A 26144-nucleotide genomic window follows, 5' to 3' on the forward strand; every position below is an offset into this window, starting at 1 on the left:
TAAAGAGGAGAGGGGAATTTATTTATTATTTCCTAATTTCCATATGTCTTGTGTTGTTATTCTTGGGGGGGTGGGGGAGGGGTGGGTCATAAATCAAGTTCATATATCGGGGAGTATATTGTCAAAGCTAAAGCCATATAGAATTTCATATCGGTCAACCCTTCTTAAATAGGGGAGGGGGGGGGGGAGTATATTGTCCAAGCTAAAGCCATATAGAATTTCCATTGTGTTCACTTCACTATTTTTCATTTAAAACTTCTTAAATCTTAATGAATATTACGTAAATTTACGAAATCTTACTGGACAGACATACTTACAAAGCTACGTTCATATATATTTAAGATTTTAGATTTGTTTTGTAATTTGTTCCTTCAGTATTTTATTTTTTTTTTTAAGCGAAGCTATTTCATAATTAAGTTTTTGTTATAGACATTTTTCCGTGCATTTTAAATTTGTTTCACTTTTCCCATGATTACTAAAATAAAAGAACAATGTCAGTTGTCTATAATACGATAGGATAAATATCTATTCCAATATGGCTTCTAAATTACATATAAGGCACAAATTTTGACGTTGAATGTGTGTGTGTGCTTCTGTTTTGATCTAGCTGACCTTTACAGGGTAGCTTCTTATAGTTTAATTTGTATATTTATCTTTCTTTTTTGCTTTTAAAAATTTATGTATTTATTAACGTTAAGCTTCAGACAAAAGCCAACAAAAAAAAACTTTTGCTAGAAATATGCGAAGGTTCCGTGATCATATGAACAGGCTATTTTATTTGAGAAATCCAATATTTTTTTAAAAACTCAAATTGGCCAATGAAATTAAACGGTCTAGCTAAGTTTTGGAAAGGGATAATTAGTGATTTACAACGATATCCTGGCCGTATGAAAATGTATAGCTATTTCAATATTTATCATATACCCATTTAACCCCTTCATTTCACACGTTTAACCCCCAGTATGAAAATTAGGGAATTTAGCAATATTTGGCACCAATTTTAATATTTTGAAGCCTTAAATTAGTTTTTGAAACTAACGATATGACTGATGTAAACAAGGATGACAACATCCATAAGTAGCGAAACACAAATCGTGAATGGGAATACCTACAAGTAGAGAGAAAGAGTATTCTTTAAAATCAAGAATAGATTTATTGGAGAAAATAAACACAAAACTTATTATCATTTTATATGATGACTGACATACCAACAGTCAAAGTGAATTACAAATTGGAGGCTCGGAACAATAAGACATTTTTTTATGATACTGTCATCTCAAAAAAGTTATAAAATCGGATCATAAACACCAAAGTTATGGTGAAAAATGTAAAAAATACACAGAAAGAGCCTAAAACCTGCTAAAAAGCAGTCTGACCGACATAGATGTGTTATACTTATTTATGCTCCATATCAATAGAAATGTTGTTATTTCAGCTTTCTATCTTTTTTTTCTAGCCGAGAAAATCAGGTTTCTCCCATTTTGTCTCAGACAGACGGATGGACGGACATTTCGAATTATAGAGTAGCTTCGCTACTAAAAAAAATAACAAAATATAAAAAAAACATATTGGATTAGACCTCATTTTTTTAGATCATCACGAACTTGTGTATTATACATAAGTATTTTTGATGGCATTTTATAATGCAGGGACGTTCAAGGGGGGATCGGTTGGTCAAAACTCCCCCTTCCAAAAAAGAGTTGAAGTGTCTTGATTTTATTTTGTCATGGTGTGTTGTATGTATGTAAGGTCAGGAGTAAGAGGTGAATAAATTTAGAGGATTCTCTCAGAGAAAGTGATTTTTAAATAAGAAAAATGGGGTGGGGGAGAGGGGGAGGGAAAGATAGATAGATAGATAGATAGATAGAGAGAGAGAGAGAGAGAGAGAGAGAGAGAGAGAGAGAGAGAGAGAGAGAGAGAGAGAGAGAGAGAGAGAGAGAGAGAGAGAGAGAGAGAGAGAGAGAGAGAGAGAGAGAGAGAGAGAGAGAGAGAGAGAGAGAGAGAGGAAAAGACAGAGAGAGAGAGAGAGAGAGAGAGAGAAAAAAGGAGAAAGAAAAATACGTAAATCTAGCACCGTGAGGGTATATTAAAAGAAGACATAATTAGGCTTCACTAAAAATCTAAAAATAAAAAATAATATGTTATTATAAAAAGATAATTCGTGTATGATAAAATATAAAAATCTAGCAAATGGATAAAATATTCATATTTTAAAAAATTGACAAAAGAGGGGCTGCATGGTTTTAAATAATATATATAAGAGGATGAATTTGCGGGGATAAAAAAGAGACAAAATTAGTTTTGAAGATTTTTCATAAAAGGAGGAATTTTATGTTTTAAAGTAGAGAAGGTTTAAAATTATGCGACGCTTAAGGGTGACTAGAAACATCTAAGATCTCATAAACGGTAGGAAAAATCGTTCAAAATATTCCGTAATTTCTTTTTTGGCGTTGGTATATAGAATTTTAACCCACCCTAACAAATTGGCCCTGAGAAAAAGATGACTTATCTCTTATAAAAAAACGTATAGGTTAACGGCGGAGCCACTAGTATTGTACATAATACATATTTTGTTATTGTATATTGTTTTTTTTTAGAATGCAGTACACGTGACGTAAGATTCTTTTCTTTGCAATCATTGTTATTACTATCATAAAACATTTAATATAGAAACAAGGATGACAACAGCCAAAAAAACGAAGCTCAGAAACTAAATGATAGGACAATCGAAAATGAAAACTTGCAGAATGTATAAACTAATGAGCAGAATATCGAATTAAAGGTATGAACTAAATTGTAATTAAACTATTGAAAACATATGAATTCCACAGTTAACACTATGAATTTAACAAATATGGTTTGAACTTGGATTTTAAGCCGGCTTATGAAGTCACAGAATATGCTATTGAAATTGCTATTCTAATGTGCCTAAAACACGTCCGTTACGCCCTTCTTAGTACATTTGACGGTTCGGACAGATGGACGGACAAACGTATGAATAAAAGGCACACAATTAATGTAGAAAGGTTTTCTTTTAAAAAGTGGTATTTTATCAGAATTACTAGATTTATAAGGTTTATTATAACTAGCTACGCTAATTTAAGAATGCTGGCATTTCAATAATTATTACATTACAAACTTGGAATGATGATTCCTGTAACGGTCTAGGTGCAACTTCATAATCATTATCAAAAAGTATATTTTAAACATACTGATTTACATTTTTTTGACGACAATTTTTTGTAATATAATTTTTTGTGTGTGATATGTAAGAATATTAATACCCAGTACGAATATGCACAAATTATATCACTCTAACTAAGTAAAAAAGCGATATTCGGATATATTTACACGTCATTTCGTATCTGAAAACGTAATTTATTTACTTTATATTTTTCTGATCCGTTGTGCTTTGCTTTTGTTGTCATCTTTGATAATGTTATTTTTGGTAACGGTAAGACAGTAAGCTACGCTTTTATGTATGTTGTCATTCCTATTTTGATTTCCCACATGTGAAGATTTAACTGTACCGTTTCAGACTTTCACTTAGACTTACTTTCATAACAACAAAGCATTTTAACATCAGTTTATAAAAGCATTTAAACCATTAGGTTTTATTGTGTTAAAAATTTTAGTTATATTTTTTTAAACAAAAATGAGTATAGCTAGTTTATATGTAAAAGGTAAAATATTCATTCAATATTCCTATTTCAGGGATAGCTTATATCTCAGCTACTGTATGAGATAGCAAGACAAAAAACCCAAAGTTGCTCAGAATTAAAACTTAGAAATATTAGAATTGATTTTACAGCTCCGTATCACCGTTATTTATTGTTTAAATCAACGATAAAGGTTAAAAAACCAGGGAGTAAGGGAGGGGACAATGGATCGAATATTCAATTTTTAGGAGTCTCAGACTTTGGGGACTGGCTTAAAGGGAATGTGCAAGAATTTAGCAGTTTCTGACTGAGTTTGGGGACTTGCGCATAGAATGCCGTTACTCGTTATGTATGTTTTGAATATTGCAGACGGGGAGAAGGGATAAGGGAAGTGGGGGGAAGGGAAATAAACACTCGTTGTGTTAGTTTGGAATGTAGCAGACGGGGAGAAGAGAGAAGGGAGGTGGGGGCAAGGAAAATAAACAGAATAAAAAGGGGCAGTATATTCTTGCTAGCAGCTGGCCGGGTCCAATAATCTTTTAATATAAAAATCACACCAAAAAACCTCAATATATTTCATCAAAAACAAGTTGTGATTTCACTTTACATGACACTATAGAAATCTATTATTCAATTAACAATCCCTTTATAATTTCCTACAAATTTATTGGATTAAACTGGATTTCATGCCCTTTCTTTGATAACTCTTATATTGAATTAATTGCCCATTGTCCCCTCCCTTACTCCCTGTTAAAAAACGGTGGGTGTAAACTATTTTTAAAATCCATACTAAATTTTCTTACTTAGCTAATTTAGAAGAATTTTTGAAAATACAATTTTATTGCAGTAATGCTCATCAAAAGTTACGTATTTTATGCCGCTTGAAAAAACAGAAAATGTTGTATCCTACCTTTCTTGCAGTGGCGTACACGGCAATTCACCACCAAGAGGGTATAAAACCTCCTTCCTAATATTCTAACTTACAGAGAAAATATAAATAAAATTCAATTTTCAATTAACCATGAATATACGTTATTTAAACTAAATCAAATTGAAACTTGTTTTATTTAATTTGAAAGTTTTTGTCACTGTATATATTTAAGTATTGATTCTTTAGAATTGAAGTTAAAGAATAAATTAAAGAGCAGAAAAATCATTATTAGGAATCTATTTTTAATATTTTCCAATAAATACAGAATGTCTTGAGAATTAATCCCTTAATAGTCCAATAGTAATATTGTATAGAGTAGTAAGAAATATTGTTGGCCAGGGGCGTCCAAGCTTTTTTTTTTGGTGGGGGGGGGGGGTAAAATAGCGCGAAGCGCGTCGCAAATTTTTTTTACCCCCCCAAAAATTTTTACCCTGGGGGTAAAATTTGCTTGGGGGGGGGTGGGGGGGGGGGGTAATTACCCCCCCTCAAATCTGTTGGCAGGGGTAAATTTAGTTTTTTGGGGGGGTAATTTAAATTTTATTAAATATATTAAAAATGCGCGCAAAAATTTTTTTTATTAGAGATTTTTCAAAATGGTTGGGGGTGCCTACGGCAACCCCAGGGTAGGGGTAAATTTTAAATGGGAGGGGGGGGGGGTAAAATGAAAAAAAATGGGGGTCCCTACGGCACCCCCAAAATCGTTTGAGGGGGGGTAATCGCCCCATTACCCCCCCCCCCCTTGGACGTCTATGTTGTTGGCTGGAAAGTCATCTATCTATTTTTGTTAAAACAGAGAGTTATTTTTTTCATGTCATCTATATATTAAGTCAGTAGAATCATTTAGGTTAAAGCTTTGCCCAGAGAAACTCTCCTACTCGAATTATGATTGAATCCTATGTTTCTAAATATCGTCGGATGGTAATTTTATTATTTTATATGATTGAGCATCTAGGATAATACATCTATATATTATTGTATCCAGTGGCCAAGCAATCCTTCATATTTTTTTTTGTTTTAGGGGGGTAGAGACACTCCCATACACAAACCTTCTACACGATTATTTAACACTTTTAATTGGCCGACGCTTTTAGCTAAGCTTTAGTCGCACTTTCTTCTTTTTGTAATAAATGATTTTTCGCGCTTAAACCTTATCCAAACTTCCTGATTTTTTCAATATTTCATTTTAATAATTGGTTTTTCATGAAAAGAAGTCTCTGGAATAAGGTGTTTCTTCATTTCCGCTAAAGTACAAGAATACAATATACAATCTTTTCATAAAATTAACAGTATCCTGTAGGTCTGTCTGTCTATCTGTCTGTTTGTACCAAAGGATCTCGCTAACTGCTGAACCGATACGGTTATTTTTTACATTTTAACCATCATAGGTTCCAGACAGGTTTATAACTATTTTGGGAAAGGGTACCACCAAAGAAAAAGCGCCAAAACATCATGTTCTACGAAACTTGCGCATCCACGAAGATATTTTTTTGTTAAACAGCTGATCTTAACATATATTAAAAAAAAATATTTTACGTTCCACTAGTGGCCTCTAGGTGAATAGCCACTGGTAATACAACAAAGTATCTATAAGTAGCAAATAACTAAAAATATTATCAAAATAATTACAACTTCAGAAAAAGGATAAAATATCTAATAGAGTAGGTTTTCTCATATACCAGATAAAACATCACAAACACAAGTTATGGTGCTCTGTAATATAGGATCTGAATAAATCACTTCTTCGTCTTATATTTGACATTTGTCACTTTAATGCTTCGTATTATAGTAATAACAAGTAACTTATTGCAATTCAGACTGACAGTAGCAAAAGCAAATAGTCCAACACCGGATTTTAGCTAGTAGCAGCCTAATAAATTTATTTCCCAATGGTGGAAGGTGGGATTGGAATGAAATTTCACAAAATGCCTTACAAACTTTGTGAATTTTTATTAAATCTTAATTGTCACACAATCATTGTCAAATTTTTTTAACAAATGATTATAATCTACAGAAGGAATAATTTTACCTTATTTTATTGCACCTTATCCCATTAGATTCAACCATTTTATAAAAACACAAATAGAAATAGGATTCAAGAAAGCGAGAAAAGTTAATTTTTTTTCTGTAAATTTAATTTGCATGCCAGATATTTTTTGATTAATTTCGGAGGGGATTGAACACTAGGGGATTATACTAATCAAATAGAATTTAATCAGATTCAAGGATTAAAATCTCATCCAGTATAATTACATTTTCATAAGAAAATATTGTTTAACAAGAACCTTGAAACGATTTTTTTTGTAAACATTTTTTTTCTCTAAATTATTTATCAAAACTCAGCTTAAAGTTATTGTTTACAAATCTTTAATTGCAAAGTTGGAACTTTCAGCCATAAGTCGTGTATTCCAAAGGATTTTGTAGTCTTGTGCAGGAAGGGAGAGGACGTTAAACTGTTAATTATTACAGTACCAAGTGGTATGCAGAGGGTTTTGCCGGGGGTTGTGGTGGGCTACGATGTGAGCTTTGGGGTTTGTACTACTGACAACAAGAGGGGTGTATTTTAAATGTTAAAGAAGGAGTATAGCGACTCAGTCAAAAGTTTTTTTGTGACACCGCCCCTTAAATTTAAGGGTTTGTAGCCCTTTTTACCTTCACGCACCTAATTGCTTGATTGGTTTGGTTCCAACTAGCAGTGTCCACACTTTTCAACCAATAATTTAACATAATATGCATAAGGAATAATTGGGGTGTATCTCAATTAAACTATATTGTCTCTTCATCATAGTAACACCTAAAATTGGTCCACATTGGGCTTAAAGAGATATATTATAGTTAACAGCTAGACTTTTCTATAATTAGGATAGGTCCGTCCGCCCGTCTATAACGGATTAATTTTTTGTTTAATTTTTACTTGTTGAAATTGTCCTATCGATTTTTAACTTTGTATAACTGTTTAGTGCTGTGTTAGTTAGCGTAGCATCTCTATAATCGTTAGAAGAAAGTCCTTACGTCCATTTAAAACATGTTGATTTTTGACAACAACTGTTTGTATGGTATAAGAGTTAAATTTATCTGATTTTTGGAATGATGATTCCTATGACAACAAAGTATATTATTATAAGCAAATGAAATATATAATTCAATCCTAGAAATTTAAGTATGACCTTAAAGTATCCTGTTTTTTTCGCAATTTTGCAATAAATTTTTGTCAATTTTGTTTAGACTTTGTAAATAATTTTCTGCTTTTCAAGCTCTGACTCTCTACAAGTGTTTATGTTCGTTTGTTATGCTGTCTAATGTTAGAGCTTCGCTTTTATTGATGTTGTCATTCTTGTTTTTCTCTTCTTTAATTTGCATTACTTTAGATATTGGAGGTATCCTGTATCCAAATTTTAATTTGTCATCCTCACTACCAATCTTCTCGGAGTCTCTGCAGAATATGCAATTCACAGGTTACATTTAATTTAACATTGCAAGTCATGCATTTTGGTAAAATTCAAATTTTCAGGGCTCGGTAGCCGCGCTTGAGCCGCCACTAAGTCTTAGATTTAAACTCGTTTTCCCATGATTTTTTTTATGTTTAAAAAGAGGTATTGTCTTATTTGGGTCATGTAAAAACTTCCAGGTGATTTTTCAAATTGTAAAAGGTAGATTTCCCTGAGGTTTACAAGCGGATGCCGAGCCCTGATTATAACAATCTAAAAGATTTAGATATACTTTGAATTTGAATGTATATAGGTTTATTGAGATTTCGTAAACTCGAATAGAGCGTGTTCAGTTCACAATTAATTACAAGGACGTATCCGAAGGGTATTTGTTAATTAGGAAAGATATAAAAAAATTGTTGATATTTCTTAGTTTATCTTTTAAAATTTTTTTTTATTTAAATTGATAATTTTTAAAAATAGCTCCTGTGATGGTTTTAGGCCGTACTAATATCAGAGATGAATTCTTAAAAAACTTTTGTCTCACTAAAATCAATGATGCTCGCTACAAATTTAGAGGGAAAATTTTGCCTCACTAAAATTTTAGTGAGGCAAACTGTTTTTAGTGAGGCAAAAGTTTTTTAAAAGAATTTGCCTCAGATTTAAGTCTTTGGGTGGATAAAGTTATTTTTCTAGCCCCTCTCTGCCTCTCCGAATACAGAGCCACAAGAATCTTGGGGCAAAACCGCTATTTATTTATATTCTAGTTTATTTTCGTACATTTTTGATTAAAATGCATCAATTAGGATTTATCAATAAAAAATCTTCAAAAATAGATAATAAGAATAAAACGTAATTATCTAAATAATTACATAATTAACATTAAAAAAAACTTTAATTAGAATAATCCTTTTTGTTAAAAGTAAAAGCCAGAATAATCTAGTCATTTATATCTATAAGTTCATCTTCTTTTTAAACATGAAAAGTAGAAGGTAAAACTAAATGGATATAAAATACTTGGATATATTGAGACGGTAAAATTTGTTGTCAATTTAGATTGTAATATAGACTTCAGGTATGGGTCAGTTCGTTCATCCAATAGAAGGGGAGGGGATTAAGTAAAGGGGGTGGATGAGAAACTATGCTAGAACACTTTTTGATGCTCCCATTCTATAAAAGTTATTTTAATTTAATGATAGTATATATTGCATCGTATTATAGACAGCTTTCTGCGGAAAGTAAAATTGTTAGCCCCGAGGGCCGAAGTTCTTGGCTAACAAAATGGGCATTGATAATGTGATTTTTATATAGAATACATAATATTTCAGTATGGCTCAGAACCGGGTTTAATACAGTGGATATTAATCGGTTTCGAATCCATACACAGGAAGATTCTAATTTCAGGTAGATCAAGATGCTCCATGCCTGAAGGGGATTCTTTTAACATGCTCAACTTTATGAGGTAAAACAAACAGTTTTTTTGTTGTTGTATTTGTCAAATAAACTCTTCATAAAGTTATATATTCCTAAAATTCTAAACAATTAAAAAAAATAAACATGTAAAGGATAAACAATTTTTTTTAAAATCAACATGTAAAGGGTTGTTATCAATAGGACAAAATAAAAATTTTCAATATTCCTATCCTTTCAAATTTCCTAAAAGGAATATTTTCAATTTAATTTCTCTTATGTTGCAATAATAGTTTTCAATAAATATCTCAATAACAGGTAGGGAGGGAGGGGACAATTGACAGTAAATGATTATTCCACTTAATTTTTATCAATTAGTCTCTCATTTTGGAGCGTATGGAGTGAAGATTTAATTTTGATTTGGTTGTACGAAGTAACCATGTACCAGGGGTAGCTAGTCTAACATGGAGCGTATGGAGGGAAGATTTATTTTTGATTTGGTTGTACAAAGTAACCATGTACCAGGGGTAGCTAGTCTAACAATCAATTCTACAAAAAATCTCGAAACCTTTTAAAGCATTGTGGAAGTATATTTTTTTTTCATGGAGCTGAAGAGGGGTGGGTAAGAAGGGAAGGAAAAGGGGAGGGGGGTTATGGGGAAAATTTTCCTTCAGAATTGATTGTCAGAATATCATTCCCTTGTCCCTACCCGTGTACACAATTTTCTACAGGCTTAATGTAAATAAGTGGTACAACAACTGTTTCATTATCAATTGTACCATCTCTGAAAATCCCTTCTCAACTAGGAAAATTTAAAATCTTAGAATTGACATTATCAAAGAAATTAGTTGGTCTCTATACCTCTTAACTCTCATTTTTAAAAGCGAAGCTTTTCTATAATTAGGGTTGGTCCGTCCGTACGTCCGTCCGTCCGTAACGGATAGCTTTTTTCGTTAATTTAGACATGTTAGAATTGTCCTATCGATTTCAAATTTTGCATTGTGATTCCTTTAGTAGTTAGGTACGATTTAGAAAGCGTAGCAACTCTATAATCATTACCAAAATGTCCGTACGTCCATTTTGAACATGTTGATTTTTTTACTTTTTTAAATAGTTTTTTTTCGTTAATTTATGCATGTTAGAATTGTCCTATCGATTTCAAATTTTGCATGGTGATTCCTGTAATAGTTAGGTACGAGTTAGAAAGCGTAGCAACTCTATAATCATTACCAGAATGTCCGTACGTCCATTTTAAACATGTTGATTTTTTTTACATTTTTAACAACAAATTTGTATGTGACCTAATTATCCGATTGGTCTGATTTTTGGTATACTGATTCCTGGGACAACAAAGTACAATATTATAAGCGAAGCAACTTTATAATCAAGTCCTAAAAATGTAAGTATGTCCATAATCATTATCTTGTATCAAGCAGTTTTTCAACAAATTTACTTACAATTTTGCTTTAACTCTTATACATTCGCATTCTGATTATTCAGTTCTGACATTACACAAGTGTTAATGTCCGTTTGTCCTACCGTTTCAGAGCTTCACTTTTATGGATGTTGTCATCCTTGTTTTCCTTGATACTAACAGAAATGTTATTTTTAGAGAAAAGCTATTCTATAGTAATGCAAATCTGTCTGTCTCTTTCTTACATTTAATATTTATTTATTTTACTTATAATCTTAAAACTTTTATGGTTTTTAAAAAAAAAATGAATTTTAACTTTCTTTTCAAATAATGGAGTATTTTTTTAATTTGGCCACAAGTAAATATAATCGTTCTTGTTTTTAGTGCAACAGTATTGACAGTACACGCTATGATATCAGCTGTAAACAGTGTAAACAACAACAACAATAATAATAATAACAACAATAACAACAACAACAACAACAATGCCAACACCAACAAGATTACTGTGTCTGTTACTAATACCAACACCAATATGGCGGGTAGAAAGTAAGTAATTATCCATGATAGTAATAATTGTACAACAAAATCAAAGATATGAAGGGATAAGACGATTGTAAATAATATTGATGTTCATCCGTAAAAAGGCCACACAAAATTTCCCCTTTTGTAGATCACAATTAATGGTTGAAACGTGTAGTCACCCAACTCAATGCAACAACCAATCAAAATTCAAGGCAATTAACAAGGAAACTTCATTATAAGAATTTGTGGACTAGTGAAATAAACTGCTCAATTTCCCCTCCCTCACTGCAACAATACACACTCTAATAAGGGCTAGGCATTCGTGCAAAAGCCACCACCTAATCTTACACTTTGTCATAAGGGGACCAGGTTTATTTTATCCATTTTCCACTACTTTTACTGTGTTTCAGCCAATTTTAACTTTGTTATTAGTAAGACATTTGTGTTCCTTTTTTAAAATTGTGTTTGTATGTATGTGTACGTTAACGTTACTGGACTGTATGGTATTTGTCTAGTTTATCAATTAATGTTTAGATGTATCAAATGCTTTTGAAAAGTCGGTATTTTTTTTGTTGATATTTTGAATAACCTGTTTATTTTCAACTCTTTAAACAAACAATCCTAAATGTTACATAAGATTTTATATACTATTGTGTAATAAAAGTTAGAAATATGATAAGAATTAAAAAATTTAAATTGTGTAAAGAATATCCAATGCTAAAGTCCATATTTGGATTTGTCTAGGAAAAATCTTGACAACACAAGGATGACTACATCCATAAAAGCGAAGCTTCAAATTCAGAAGTTAGGTTGAACTTTTTTCCTTGTAGAGTGTCAAAACTTATGTTAAGAGTGTCATACCCAGAAAATAATATTGAAATGCAGTATGCAGTAATGTTATTTTTGCCCATTGTTTTCCATAATACCAATCTCTGTTCTCTTATTTATCGAGGAATGTTTTCTTTCTCTGCTGGAAAAATAAGATTTAGAATCATTCACACTTTTATTGGTAGTGAAGATTTTCTAGAATTTGTATACACAATATGCAAGTACTAGCGGCTGTGTACCTAGCTTCTAGGTACACATCTAGGCACAACCATCAGAAAATTACATCTATAAATAAAATGGCCTAAAACTACCCCTAGATATATGTGAAACTTCCCTAAAAGGGAGAACTCAATCGGTTCGGAAGCAATCGAATCCTTAAGTTATAGACTAAAAAACCTTACTACTTTATATGACAGAAAATTCTTAGGAGAATATAACCCTGTTAAAACTGTTGACATTCTATTTAATATGAAATATTTAGTATTTTTTCGACTATTTATGGATTTTTTAAAAAGTGGTTCCAGCTGATATAATTTTGTTATACTATTATTGAGAAAATAATCTGATTATATCAACGTCGACTTAATGGTTTAATTAAAAGTGGTCATGACTGAGATAATATTAAACTATAATGATATTAAAATTACATGCTTATGTTAACATTAAAACGCATTTTTTTGACGGTATAGTCCATACAATGCATTTCAACTAAAAGTTTAGAAAACTCTCAAAGATTAATCTGAATACAATGTGTTTGGGTTTAATATGTTTCTTTCTGAATATTTATACAGTTGGGTAGTTTAATCCATTTTTATAGAAGCAGAAATATAATCTATGATTACAGTTTTGACCCTCTAAAAAACGTATTCTACCATTCCACTTTCCCCTCTCTTGGTGATGTTATCATCAACGCTGATATGATTTTTGTAATCTACCATTCCAATTTTGCTTTTCTTGGTGATGATATAATCAATGCGTGTATGATTTTTGAAATGTACCATTACACTTTCAAGAGAGGCGAAACTGGAATGGTGGTTTACACTTATAGCATCGACATAATTTAAATAATACATACTATTTTTAAATTATGTTAATTGTAGGAATGTATAAAGTACTATTTATAATTAAAATTTTTTTATGTAAAATAAAAATAACAACTAGAATAAACCATTACTATTATATTGATTTAGATAAGGAAATCAATGTTTATGAATACTCTGATATGTAAACATAAATGTACCATTCCTGTTTTGCCTCTATTGAAAATGGAATGGTACATTTCAAAAATCGTATCGGCATTGATGATATCATCACCAAGAGAGGGGAAAGTGGAATGGTAGATTACGTTTTTTAGAGGGTCAAAACCGTAATCATGAATTATGTTTCTGCTTCTATAAAAATGGATTCAACTCCCTAACTGCCTATTGAAAATGGAATGGTACATTTCAAAAATCGTATCGGCATTGATGATATCATCACCAAGAGAGGGGAAAGTGGAATGATAGATTACGTATTTTAGATTACGTCAAAACCGTAATCATAGAATATATTTCTGCTTCTATAAAAATGGATTCAACTCCCCAACTGTTATAGGAATAAGGTATAGCCAACAATCGAAATAAATCTAAAATAATATTTGAGGGCAGATAAAAAAGTCGCCAATTTAAAGTGTTGCCTCCCAATAACGGCTGAAAGTCACATTTTGGTTTCGTAATTTCGTAAATATGACACACTGTATTATTATAGATTGAGGGAGAAGAAACAAAATTGGATTGCTGAAAACGTTGAGGTAAACGAATATTTTTATTAATTTTTACAAAGGGTGGGGGGTTGGTTGGGCTAAAATTCCGTAAAATATGTGAGTTTTAAGGCTTAAAAACAGTAGTCTATCCTATTATATAAAGAAGAAAGCTTTTTTTGTCTGTAGCGAAGGATCTCGCTAACCGCTGAAGCGAAAAGGGTCTCCTTTACAGAGTATCTTCTTATAGACCCATGGAAGGTTTTTAACTATTTTGGGGATGGTGGACACCATCCCAAGAGAAATAACACCTAGAAAACCCTTCCACAAAAAAAAATTAAGGGTCGACTTCCCCTAGAGGCCTTTAGGGGCGTATCCGCTCGTATAAAGATATAGAGTTACGGAAAATTATAGAAATACAATAAAAAAAATCACAAAACCTTTCGTAATACTGCAAAATATTTTTTTTTTGCTATTAAAATAATGGCTTAAACGAGATTTATAAAGTATAAAATAAACTAAAGGATGAATTGAGATGGGTTATTAATAAAAATCCGCAGACAGACAAACAGACTATTTAAAGAGCAGTGGAGAATGTGGTTGGATGTATTAGGCATATTGCTAACTGAAGCAATATTTTACTATATTATGTTTTTATCACAAATCCTATAAATAAATCTTTAATGGATAAACTGAAAAAAAATTTTATCTGAAAATGACTTTAATCAATAAAAATGTGTATATTAAATTGTTGTGATTGATACAGAATTTTATCCAATAGACCCTGCGCTTCTTGTCTGGAAGTGTGGTGGTGATATACCTATTTTTTGGAGGGGGAGGGGGGGGGGGGAGGAATAAGATATTTTTTTCTTGGGAGAGGGTGTCGAACCTTCCCACTAAGTAGCCCTAGACAATGTAAAAAGCTGCTTTGCAAAGAGACTCGACAGAGTGTCCGAAAAATGAACCGTTTGACGTAAATAAATGCATCTTTTTTTAAGGGATTTCCTTTCCCACTTCTCTTCCTTTTATAACGTCAAACGGCACATTTTTCATACTGTCTTAGGTTACACAGACAAAACATCCTGCTACTTTTATATAAGAATAAGGAATTGAGAGCCAAATATTTGTTTATCACATATTTCTTTAGAAAAAAATAATTTTTCTTCATCTGTTAAATCTTTTTTTGTTTGTTTATTCCAAGTATGGATTATCTACAGTAATGGAAGAGATGATAATGTTTTTACATCAAACTAGCCTACCAGAGTTTCAGGTAACAAAATAAAAATTTGTCAGGGCTCGGCAGCCTCAAATTAAAACCCGTTTTGATGCTTTGGAATATTCTTGAAAAGAGTGGTTACAATATTTAGGTATGGTTTATTCAGTTTATTAGTAAAATTGTAATTCTCCAACGTTTTCAGGCGGCTGACATGCAGCTGCAAAGCCCTGGAATTTACAACAAGGATGTTTATGTCTATAGTAGCTTTTTTTTATGATAGTATCTTAATTAGATAGAAGACACAATAAAATAGTGTTTTTAATTGCTTTTTAGTAATGAAGCTACTCTAATTTACTTTGTCATTCTATCAGTCTGTAACGCTATGGGATATATAAGATTTTCTTGCCTTCTGTTAAGCTAGATTGCTGTTTTTGTTTGACTTGAAGAAACTACTTTTTCGTCGGTTCGTCAGTTCGTCGATCCAGCAACATGACTTTTTAAAGATTTTTTTATTTTTAACCATTCTTCTATCTTATATTGGTATTTTCCATTCTGAACATGTTCTCTATAATTTATTTTGTCTGTTTGCTAATTCATGGTCTTTTTTGCTTCGCTACTTGTGGTTGTTATCCTTCTTTAATATCTATTTATGGTTCGTATAATTGTCCGTCCTTCTGCCTGTGAAGTGCGCCCTTACATATTCAACCTATCAAATTTAATTTTCATATTAATAGCCCAAATTTTGCATTGGTATTTCAGGTTGGCAAATCCATGTTGTTGCCGTTCCTTGTTGCCTACGCTGGTAATGCCATGGGAGTAGATGTCAGGTAAGTATTATTATTCATAGGAAAAAATTCAGAAATAAATTTCTGCTTAAATTCTAAAGGGTGTTTAAAAATCAATCGCTCTCAATTGAGTCCTTGAAATCCAAAACCTTTTAAAATCTTTATAACACTTTTTTTTTTAATTTTCCAGTAGGGAGAAAACTACTTTCTACTTTTTTTCTACTTATTATAAACCTATGTATTTCTTTCAAAGTAACTAATACAAAAACAAGATGATACCAAGTAGCGCAGCACAAAAATATTAAAATTCTATATTCAATAGGTGCTGTGAAAATAACGTTTCACTATTTTATTTCTAACCTTCGGTCAATGGAGAAATGGACGGACATTTTAAATTATAGAGCAGTTTGGCTACTGAAAAGGAGCTACTAAACTAACGACATATATTTATTCTATTTAGGAAATTATCAGTTAAACATGACGAACTATAAACACGAAAATGGATTCAAAAGAAAAATGATAGTATAGATAATTGTTTTCATGTATAAGTTATTCTATAATAAAACATGTATTATACAAATAAATTTTCAGTATAAATTGATATATTATTACTTGGATCTAATAAAGTGAAACATGCAGCGGGCTCAAATAACGATGCCCCCCTCCAACCCTTTACCCCATCCTCTCCCCTCCTACTGGATGAACGGAGTGACCAATAAATAAGATCCATGCTACCAAGCTATATAGACGAAAATTTTTCCCATGTATTAATATCCACGTACATTTACATTCATTAGTTGAATTACTATATTGAATACTTTATGAAGTCTAAAATGCTCAAAGTTGCACATTATTAATTCTTAGTTTTTTTTCTCAATGTCGTCGTAATGTATAAAATTGTAAAAGAAATATATTTAAATCAGATTTTATCATTATGTAAATACAGGATCGCTTTAGTCTTTAGGATTTTCTTTCTTATGGGGCGACCTCATCTCCCCCTAAATGATCTCCATAAATTTAGAATTTAAACAGCAAAAGTATTATTTAAGTAAATTAATTAGAATATTGTTAAAGAGCTGTTTTTATTCTTATAATTCAGATGTAAACTTTTTTATGTATATAATTAAGACCAATAAAGAATCAAATAATAATAATTATAATTTTATAATGGTTTCTCATTGGCTATTCTATCGTATGACGTCATAATCTGTGGAGTAGGGTTGGGCCGGATATCCGGCCATTTTTGATATCCGGCCGGTTACCGGATATTGAAACTATCCGGATACCGGATATCCGGCTGATTTTAACTGCCGGATATCCGGTTATCCGGCCGGATATTTGGTAATTTGCCGAATATCGAACGTTGGCTAGATATCCGGCCGGATACCGGATATCCATATCCGATATGCGGCCAAAAAAGTATCCGGCCCAACCCTACTGTGGAGGGACATTACTTATCTTCGCAAATAAACTTACAACCAACAACTGATTGATTTGAGAACAAAATATTTTGTAATTTCAGCAGATTTTTTTGTGATTTTTGGTTACAACACTTCGTAGTAAAGAGGACCTGATAATCTGCCCCCTAAATATTTTATGCCTTGTTCTGTAGTCCTTAAATAATCAATTTTAAAATATTAGGAAAACCAAAATATAATTACAATGTCGTATATTAATATTCTTTGAAAATAGAATCATGTGAATATTTTAGAATTAAATATATATAAAAGTTATTAACTTGTTAGAAGCAATTACAGCAAGAAAGACAATATCCAGAAAAATACCTTTGATTCTAATTGTAATATCTTCATCAACTTGTATATTTTTTTATATTGTATTAGTCTATTTTTTAGTAGCGAAGGTACTCTATAATTTATCTACTCCTATTCAGGATTGACAGAAATTTTCAGGGATTGAATATGCTCATATTCTACATATTTCCATCAAGTTTCATTAAGATTTGTTTATTAATTGCGGTGCTAAAACAATTCTTAGATTTTTAAGCTTTCGTGTTTTAAAGGTTGCGTGATTTTAAACGTTTTGTGATTTCTCTATTTTAATGATTTTTGTATGATACTGCTCTATAGTACATTTTTTCCAGATATCCATTCATAATTTTTAAGCTTCACTACTTATGGATGTTGTCATCCTTGTTTTTAGTATTTTTTTCAAAGCATTACTTTAGAAGGATCACGCTAACCGCTGAACCGACCGGGTTCTCCTTTACAGCTACTGATAGGTCCCGGGCAGGTTTATAACTATTTTGGGGGAGGGTACCACCACCCTCAAAAAGTTTAAATCGGGAAGTTTTAAATTAAATTACGGACTTCTTGGTATCGATTATAGAGTTGCTACGCTTTCTGAATGGTACCTAATTGTTATAGGAATCATACTGCAAAGTTTGAAATCGATAGGACAATTCTAACATGTATAAATTAACGAAAAGAGCTAACCGTTATGTAGTACCACACGGACGGACATACATACCCTAATTACAGAAAAGCTGCGCTTTTAAAAACTTAACATAGAAAGGTGAGGGAATATTTTTGTGTATTTGCTTTCCTTCAAACACATCAATAAAACCTTTTAAACCATCCTTTTGTTACACATAAATGATTTTATATTAATAGACTAGTTTTTAAATAAAAACACAAAAATGATATTTGATAGCATTTATATAATCATTAAACTGAAAATATATCACACTTATAACAACTTATTTTTCTTTTTCAGAGATAAAAGTATAATATCTTTTAATATTAAAAGCGAAGCTTTTCTATACTTAGGGTTGGTCCGCCTGGATAGATTTTTTCGTTAATTTAGGCATGTTAGAATTGTCCTATAGATTTCAAATTTGCATGGTGATTCCTGTAGTATGGTAGTTAGGCACGATTTAGAAAGCGTGGCAACTCTATAATCATTACCAGAATGTCCGTACGTCCATTTTAAACAAGTTAAATTTTTTTCACTTTTTTAACAAAAATTTTATGTGATCTTATTATCCGATTGATCCGATTTTTTGTATACTAATTCGAAAGCGAAACAACTCTATAATCAAGTCCTAAAAATGTAAATATGTCCTTAAACATCCTGTATCAAGCATTTTTTCAACAAATTTACTTACGGTTGTCCTACCTTTTTAGAGCTTCGCTTCGATGAATGTTGTCATCCTTGTTTTTATAAATACTTACGGTGTAGGTTAAAGAATGACGTATTTTCTATGCTAATTTTTCAAGAATAGTTCTCCAAGGGGATAGGTTTCCATATGTACTAGACGTATGTTTTTTTAATAGAAATAATTCTGGGTTGGGCTCAGTGGTACAAAAATATATATTTTGGTGAAATCTCCAATTGAACTTGCCAAACACTGACTAGTATTATAAAAATAAAAAAGGATAAATAGAGTATAAAACTGGATAAAGGCAAAAACTAAATGGATAATAAAGGTCAGGCTTTGTTTGTCAAATAATGTACATTATATTATTTTTAGGAAAGGGGAATATTCAAATTATAAGATTTTTAAAAAATAAGCAAAAGAAATAAATATCATATTTTAAAGCAGTATATACCACTGAGGCTTTTTAAGGAGGCTTCACATAGGTCCAAGGATGGTTTTAGGCTATTTCTACCCCTTTCTTTCCCTTTGCAGGAAGAGTCACCAGATGCTAGGGAACCAGCCCCTAGTGAAATTATATGACATTTTATAAGATCAATGTATTCATAGTTCTTTTATGCGTATACTTTCAAAGTGCCTTGTCTAAAACCTCTCCCTTTTTAAAATAAATTGATAATTGAAATGAGTTTGAGTTTTTTGATAGCTTTTTAAGGCAAGGTTAGGTTATTTTTAGTACTGGGTAGTTCCTAAAGATTAGGGCGTTAAGCATAGGTAAAAAAAACTACGTATTTCTATCTAATATATTTCAAACTATTAAATGCAAAGGACTGTTTTTCTAAAACGAAATCCATTAATATTAAATTTACTCACATTTTTCTAGTAAAATATTGCTGTTTTATGATTTTAAGAAAATGTAGTGATTTCAATCGTACAAAGTTTGAACCAACGCAACATATATCCATTTCCTCCTTTTTTTTGTTTAAGAAGAAAAAATACATTATGAACACTGTGGGCCCCTTTTCCTTAATAATATTCTAGCTTTTATATAACCTAACCTAAACTAACCTAAAATAAGCATCAGAATTATATTTTTTCTCCAAGAAGTTTGATTATGATATACAAGTAACAAAATGTAAATATTCCAATCATAAATATTTCTACCTGGAATATTAAATAGATACCAATTTGTCCCCTTTTTTACATTTTATAAAATCCCCTCCCCCTCTCCCTCCATTGGTTAGTTCCGCCCACTTCTTTAATATGTATTTCCTACTTACTTTCCATGGGATGTAGATAACTGGACAGGTAGCTTTTTAACCCTATAATATAAATTAAGAGTAATATAAATAGCAAAAAGGGCTAATCTTTTATAGACGCATATGTACAAAGATGTTTTAATTTCCGATGTAATACAATAAATCATATATCGTATCTGTTTTGTAGGCCCAATCTATTTAAATAGCATTTTGACTGTTTAAGTTGAAAAAATGATTTTCTTTTAATATATGATACATTGTTAGAAATTGGCTATTTATTAACATTACTGCCCATTATGTTCAATCCTATCACAAATAAATTAAAATATATCCACTTTTTTTATTATCCAAGCAAAGAATTAATGTTAAACTACCTGTCACTATAACCATTGTTATCTATGTAGCTTTCCTATTTAGCTTGTGTATAGTATTAACAAAATTCCACAGTAACTTAGTTATAAACCAGTGAGAGAAGTAGCATTATCCACCAGTCTTGCTGTTACTCTTTACCTTAGTTTAAGTCGTGACTTTCTCTCTAGTAAACTTTTAGTTTATTGTAAGTGAAAGTTATTTTTAAAAGAATAATAGATAACCAAATTATTTTCAAATAATTTAGAACAGCTTAAATTAAGTATTTTTAGGTGTTTATCATAAAATTTACTTAAAGTATATTGGGCCATGAAAAAAAATATTATAGTAACGATAAAAAGGAAACAATACTACCTAATCATTTAAAAAAGAACAGTAATTTTATTACAGTGATTGTTTGTTTAATTGTAATGTCAAAAACTATTAAAAGACAGTTTGTTAGATTACTTACTTAATTTTAAACAATTTATTTCTTCGATATTTTACGTTATCCATTCAAAGACAAGGAAGTATTTCTACAAATCTGACATTAACGGACAGACGTACATACGTACATTTCCTTATAACAGAGAAGATGCACGTATCAAAATACAAAAATAAAATTTTATACTAAATACAAAATACGTCGAATGGTAGAAAATTGCAACTAATTGCAAATGCAGAAAATCGATAAATTACATTCGTCATCAAAATAATATCATTAGTTAAACATGAACAAATCACGACTAAGTCCAATACAGTGCGTTTTTACTAAATGAAAGGTATTTGCATTTTTCCCTGAAACGACTCACGTTCCCCCTAAAGGGGCGAAAACTAAATTAACTAATCTATAATACAAAGTAGAACGATGTAATCTCAGTAACCGCTGAACCGATTGTGCTCTACTTTTCAGGGATTATATCTACTGGTCCTGTGATGGTTTTAAGCTATTTTCTTGGGGGATGGGAAACCCCCAACCCCCCGAAAAACTAAAAAATCCACCCCCTATTTTTTTTTTATTGAAGAAGATTTCCTTCGTCCTTTTTCGAATTTCACCTTAATTTTTTTTGATCACCTCTTGGGGCAAAGCCCCTAGAGGCTAGGGGCGAAGCCGCTAGTTTATAAATTATTCAGGTAAGTTGGTTTAAAGCAAACGGCGTTTCTCGTTTACATGACTTTATGAGCGAATGAGAAAAAACTCGAGGTCCAATAATTACTTACCTTATATAATAAGAAAAATACAATATAATTATAGTTTTTTCACGTCAAATTAGATTAGCTAACCATGTACTAACTTTAAAAATTTAATTTTAGAAACAAAATGTAAAATAATCCCACACCCAAGTTTCAGCACATAAAGGTTTGTTTAGTCTTAAATTTATTTTTTTTGTGTGTTTCATGTTTTTGCATTTTTGATGAAATATATACTGTGCATATTATAATTTGCATTTATCGATGTTTTTTTTTAAATTCAAATATTTTTGTTTGTTTGCTATCAATACTTTTACATATTTTATGTTTGCACTAGGACCTAACAAAATTCATAGTTGGTATTATAAACACACTGTTATTTTGTCAATAAGAGATTTATAAAGTATTTTTGAATTTATTAAATGTAAAAATGTACGGACAAAGTAAATTTTAGAGAGGCGGAGACAAATAAGAAGATCTTTAAATACCTCTTTCCTTCATCCATGCTTGGGCGAGCACTTAAAGGGGTATCGGTTATTTTTTTAGGCAGGGGGGGTGATCTTAAACCCTTGAAACAATACTTACGAGGCTGACAGACGCCTTTTAGATCGAGAACGTAATAATTTGGTTTTAAGACACCCTTTTTTTTTTTTTTTACATTTTAGTATCTTGATGATAATAGATCACAGAAAAAAATACAAAATATCAATATAATGACTGAAAGTACAAACTTTGGTATTATTTATTTAAAGATAGTTTAAAAGAAACTTTTTATATTACTCTGTCCAAAGCAGGTGTTTGTTTTATATATATGGTCAAACATTATATAAATAAGATCTTTAATTAAGGATTTTAATTAATTTAATATTAGAACTTTGCAAAGAACCCGTAATATAGAGACAACACAATTGAAACACATGATTTTTAATTGCAGAGACATTTTGATAATTATCACCCTTTCGTGACTTTGACACTGCTGTTGCGGCTAGGGGTAAATTTAAAACAGCTGACAACGACCTTGGCTACATTTGCGCGTCTGCAAAGCCCTAAATATGCAATAAATTTTAGCTTTGCATGTAAGGCTATATTCATAAGTATATGAACTTATCATTCATCTATGCAGTTAGTTTATTTTTAGAATATATTCAAGCTAACTTTTGTTCAAGTAGGAACAGAAAACGAATATTATAAACAGTTCAGTAAAATATTCAACAAATAAGGCAATATCCATAAATGCGAAGCTCTGAAACGAAAGGAAATGCTTCCGTCAGTATTCAAAGCCGTTAAAAAACGTTTTAGAACTACTAGGAAATCAACGATTCGACATACCAAGTTTAAAATCAATTTTACAGGCCTAAATAAACGATGAAATTATTTGTTAAGGGCGGACCAACTTTAATTACAGAAAAAGCTTTTCTTTTAAAACATAGTCTTTTCTAAAGCCTATATTATCGAATTAAAAAACATAGTATGTAATGGAAGTACTTGGAAATATAATTGGAAATACTGATGGTCGTTATTAAAAAAGTATAGGAATAAATCCTTAAAAATTGCACGTTAAAAAAATGCTACCAGCTTTTAAAAGAGGGACAGAAAATACTACCTAGCCTTCCATGTACTGAAAGCATAACCTAGACCTAAATATGAAAGTGTGAAAAGTTTATTATTATTATTCAAATACAACAATTTTTATTGTTCAGTGTGGGGGCATGACTTAATTTCTTTTTACTTGATTGGCTATTCTTCTTTCCTCTTTTATAAATACAAATGGCATAGTCCCTTGCCTCTTAGGTATTCGCCTTAAGGAGAAGTTTGGCAACGCCCTCAAAATATAATAAATCACATTTTGCATTATAGATTATAAATTCAAAGGAATCAACTGATTGTCACTTAAACAAAATACAATCCACTTCTAGGCCCAATTATTATTATTCAAATACAGCCAATAACACTCTTTGGTAAAAAATATCCAATATCAGTTCCTGAATCTTTGTTTATTTCCCTAGATTTTACTAACTTTAAATATAATTACAAGAACAATTTGGTAGAAAGGAAACGGAGCCTATTAGGCCTATTACTCATTTGTACTACAAATTTAGCAATCTAAAACCTACTCTAATGTTAGTAAAAATGAAATCTAATAAATTTTTCGGGAATAGTCCCTTTCGTAACATCGCCCCATAAGGGGCGATTCGTCGTATTTTTAAAATTACTTTTTATAAGTTATTTTAGGTTAGGTTAGGTTATATTTGGTTAGGTGATTGCCCCACAGGGTTAGGTAATTGGCCCCGCAGGGTTAGAGCCTCCCGCAGGGGCTAGACATAGGAGAAAAGCTACTGTGAAAATACGAAAAATCGCCCCATAAGGTGCGATGTTACTAAAGGGACTATACCCAATTTTTCTTTTTTTATTTATTACCAATTTACTCTTAAACCATGTAGCAGAGAGAGAAAATACATTGCACAGTAATAGTTATTTATTTCATCGTATTATAAACGTCTTTCCGCGGATAAAGAATTTACAATTATAAGATTAAAACCAGATTTTTAGCCCAAGGATGCCGAAGGCACGGGCTAAAAAACTGGTTTTAATCTTATGATTGTACATTTCTATATTCGTAGAAAGCTGGATATAATACGATGCTAGACATAGTTTTTTCGTATGGATGAGAACCGGTTCGTATCCACCAGATTCGAATGAATATGAGAAATTACATTACAAGATTTATATAAAGTATATTTCATTGGTTGGCTCAAAACTTTAAATAAATACTAATATAGTTTTACAAAACTTTAAGTGCCCAATCTTTTCCACCATTAATTTGAGGTTTAAACTAATTTATCGTCACTTCAAATTTATTTTGATGAATCTTAAACATCATTCCTTCTAATGGACAGACTAACATTACAAATTAAGATTTGTTTCGCTACAGAACATAAAATTTCATTTTTTTATATTTTATCATTATATATTGTTTGCCTGCACAGACTTTGTTTTAATAGAATAATTTTTTTATGTTATTTTCTTATTTTTAAAATTCCCCTTTTTATTCGTGCACTCTAATTCGGTGTGTATTGATTTCCGTGTATTAGAAAAAGTGTTTCATAGTAAAAAATTAAAGATATTTCACACAAACCTAATTTTGGACCACAATAAAACGTTTCTTTTCAATTTATGGGTCTTTAACCCTATAGGGTTCTATTCCTTCGTTACATTTCTTATTTTTGCTTCACCAAATCCAACCTAAAACAAGCATCAAAATATTATTTGCGATATGTTTGAAACCACTGAGAGTATGTTTGTGTTTCTAATCTGATTGGCTGTTCTAGTTAATTTGTATATATGCGGAATTTAATGCACACTCTCTAATTCATGCTTGATAAATGTTTTTATGGCTTTCATTGTTTGGCATGAATGTATGTCAGACAATGCTGTTATAATCATTGTCTATTTTAATTTTTATTACTTTAAATTATACTTTTTATGTTGTTTTTTTGTTCTTTTTTTATAAAACAATTACAAGGTAAGAATGACTTAAATTAATCACCAGTCAACCTACCCAACCAAGAAAAAAACCTTACAGGGCTCTCTTAAACTCTACCCAACCTAAATATCCAAAATACAGATAAATGAAATGGTAAGTGAAGCCATTTTTCTAATACTTTCATAGTAAAATATATTGATGAATAGAACAACCCCTTTATTCAGGTAATGGAGGTGTCAGACAGCCGGCCGCCAGCGGTCACCATGGGTCCAAGGTTTACCAAGGCCGGTCAGCCAACCATCCTGGACAGCCATAGGAAATTTCCCATGGTAACAAGCAGGCCACAGTCGGGGAAACATTATCGCAATGATAATAATTGTGATGAGTTGACTAGTCATCGCAAGCTGTTGAAGGTTGATATAGAGGCTGCTACCAGTAACGGTGATGAAGATTGGATGCAGCTCCCAAAGGACAAACAAATTGAACACAGGTAAGGGAACATAGGATGCATGGGAAGTAGCTATAAAGGAAAAAGTTAAAAAATTTAATTGAAGGAAGATTTCACTTAGATTTGTTTGTTAAAATCCTTGTACAATGGATATAGAGTACGTGGCTATTGTGAGACATTCTCTCTTACTTTAAAAAGTGTTTCTCGCTGCTGGCTAAAATAACGATACCTCCTCTCCCCATACCATAAAGGAACGCATTGACCAATTCCCCTGTCATAATATGCACATATTCTATTTCCATTCCTGTTAGAATTATCTGTGAATTAAGGGTGGGGTATTGCTGAAAATCTAACAAGCCAGCTTTGTATTT

General features: G+C 31.3%; 2 protein-coding genes across 2 annotated transcripts in view; both read left to right on the top strand.

Annotated features, from left to right (window-relative positions):
• The first annotated feature begins 3584 nt into the window (after positions 1 to 3584).
• Positions 3585 to 16515, top strand: LOC145330668 (uncharacterized). The gene is made up of 8 exons (XM_080175330.1): positions 3585 to 3683; positions 7956 to 8042; positions 9420 to 9477; positions 11224 to 11388; positions 13939 to 13981; positions 15132 to 15200; positions 15906 to 15973; positions 16392 to 16515. Exons 1-8 carry the CDS (start codon positions 3656 to 3658, stop codon positions 16420 to 16422), a joined length of 549 nt encoding a protein of 182 aa, XP_080031456.1. The 5' UTR covers positions 3585 to 3655; the 3' UTR covers positions 16423 to 16515.
• Positions 16516 to 21962: 5447 nt separating this feature from the next.
• LOC145330737 (uncharacterized) overlaps positions 21963 to 26144 on the top strand; it is a 32870-nt gene continuing 28688 nt past the window's right edge. Inside the window, exons 1-2 of the mRNA XM_080175402.1 lie at positions 21963 to 22010; positions 25550 to 25815. Coding sequence (XP_080031528.1) covers positions 25553 to 25815 — 263 coding nt within the window. The 5' untranslated portion in view covers positions 21963 to 22010; positions 25550 to 25552. The remainder of the gene's footprint in view (positions 22011 to 25549; positions 25816 to 26144) is intronic.

The sequence above is a fragment of the Acartia tonsa genome, chromosome 10, assembly GCF_053477335.1.
Source record: "Acartia tonsa isolate MP-2025a chromosome 10, ASM5347733v1, whole genome shotgun sequence".
Lineage (NCBI taxonomy): Eukaryota > Metazoa > Arthropoda > Copepoda > Calanoida > Acartiidae > Acartia > Acartia tonsa.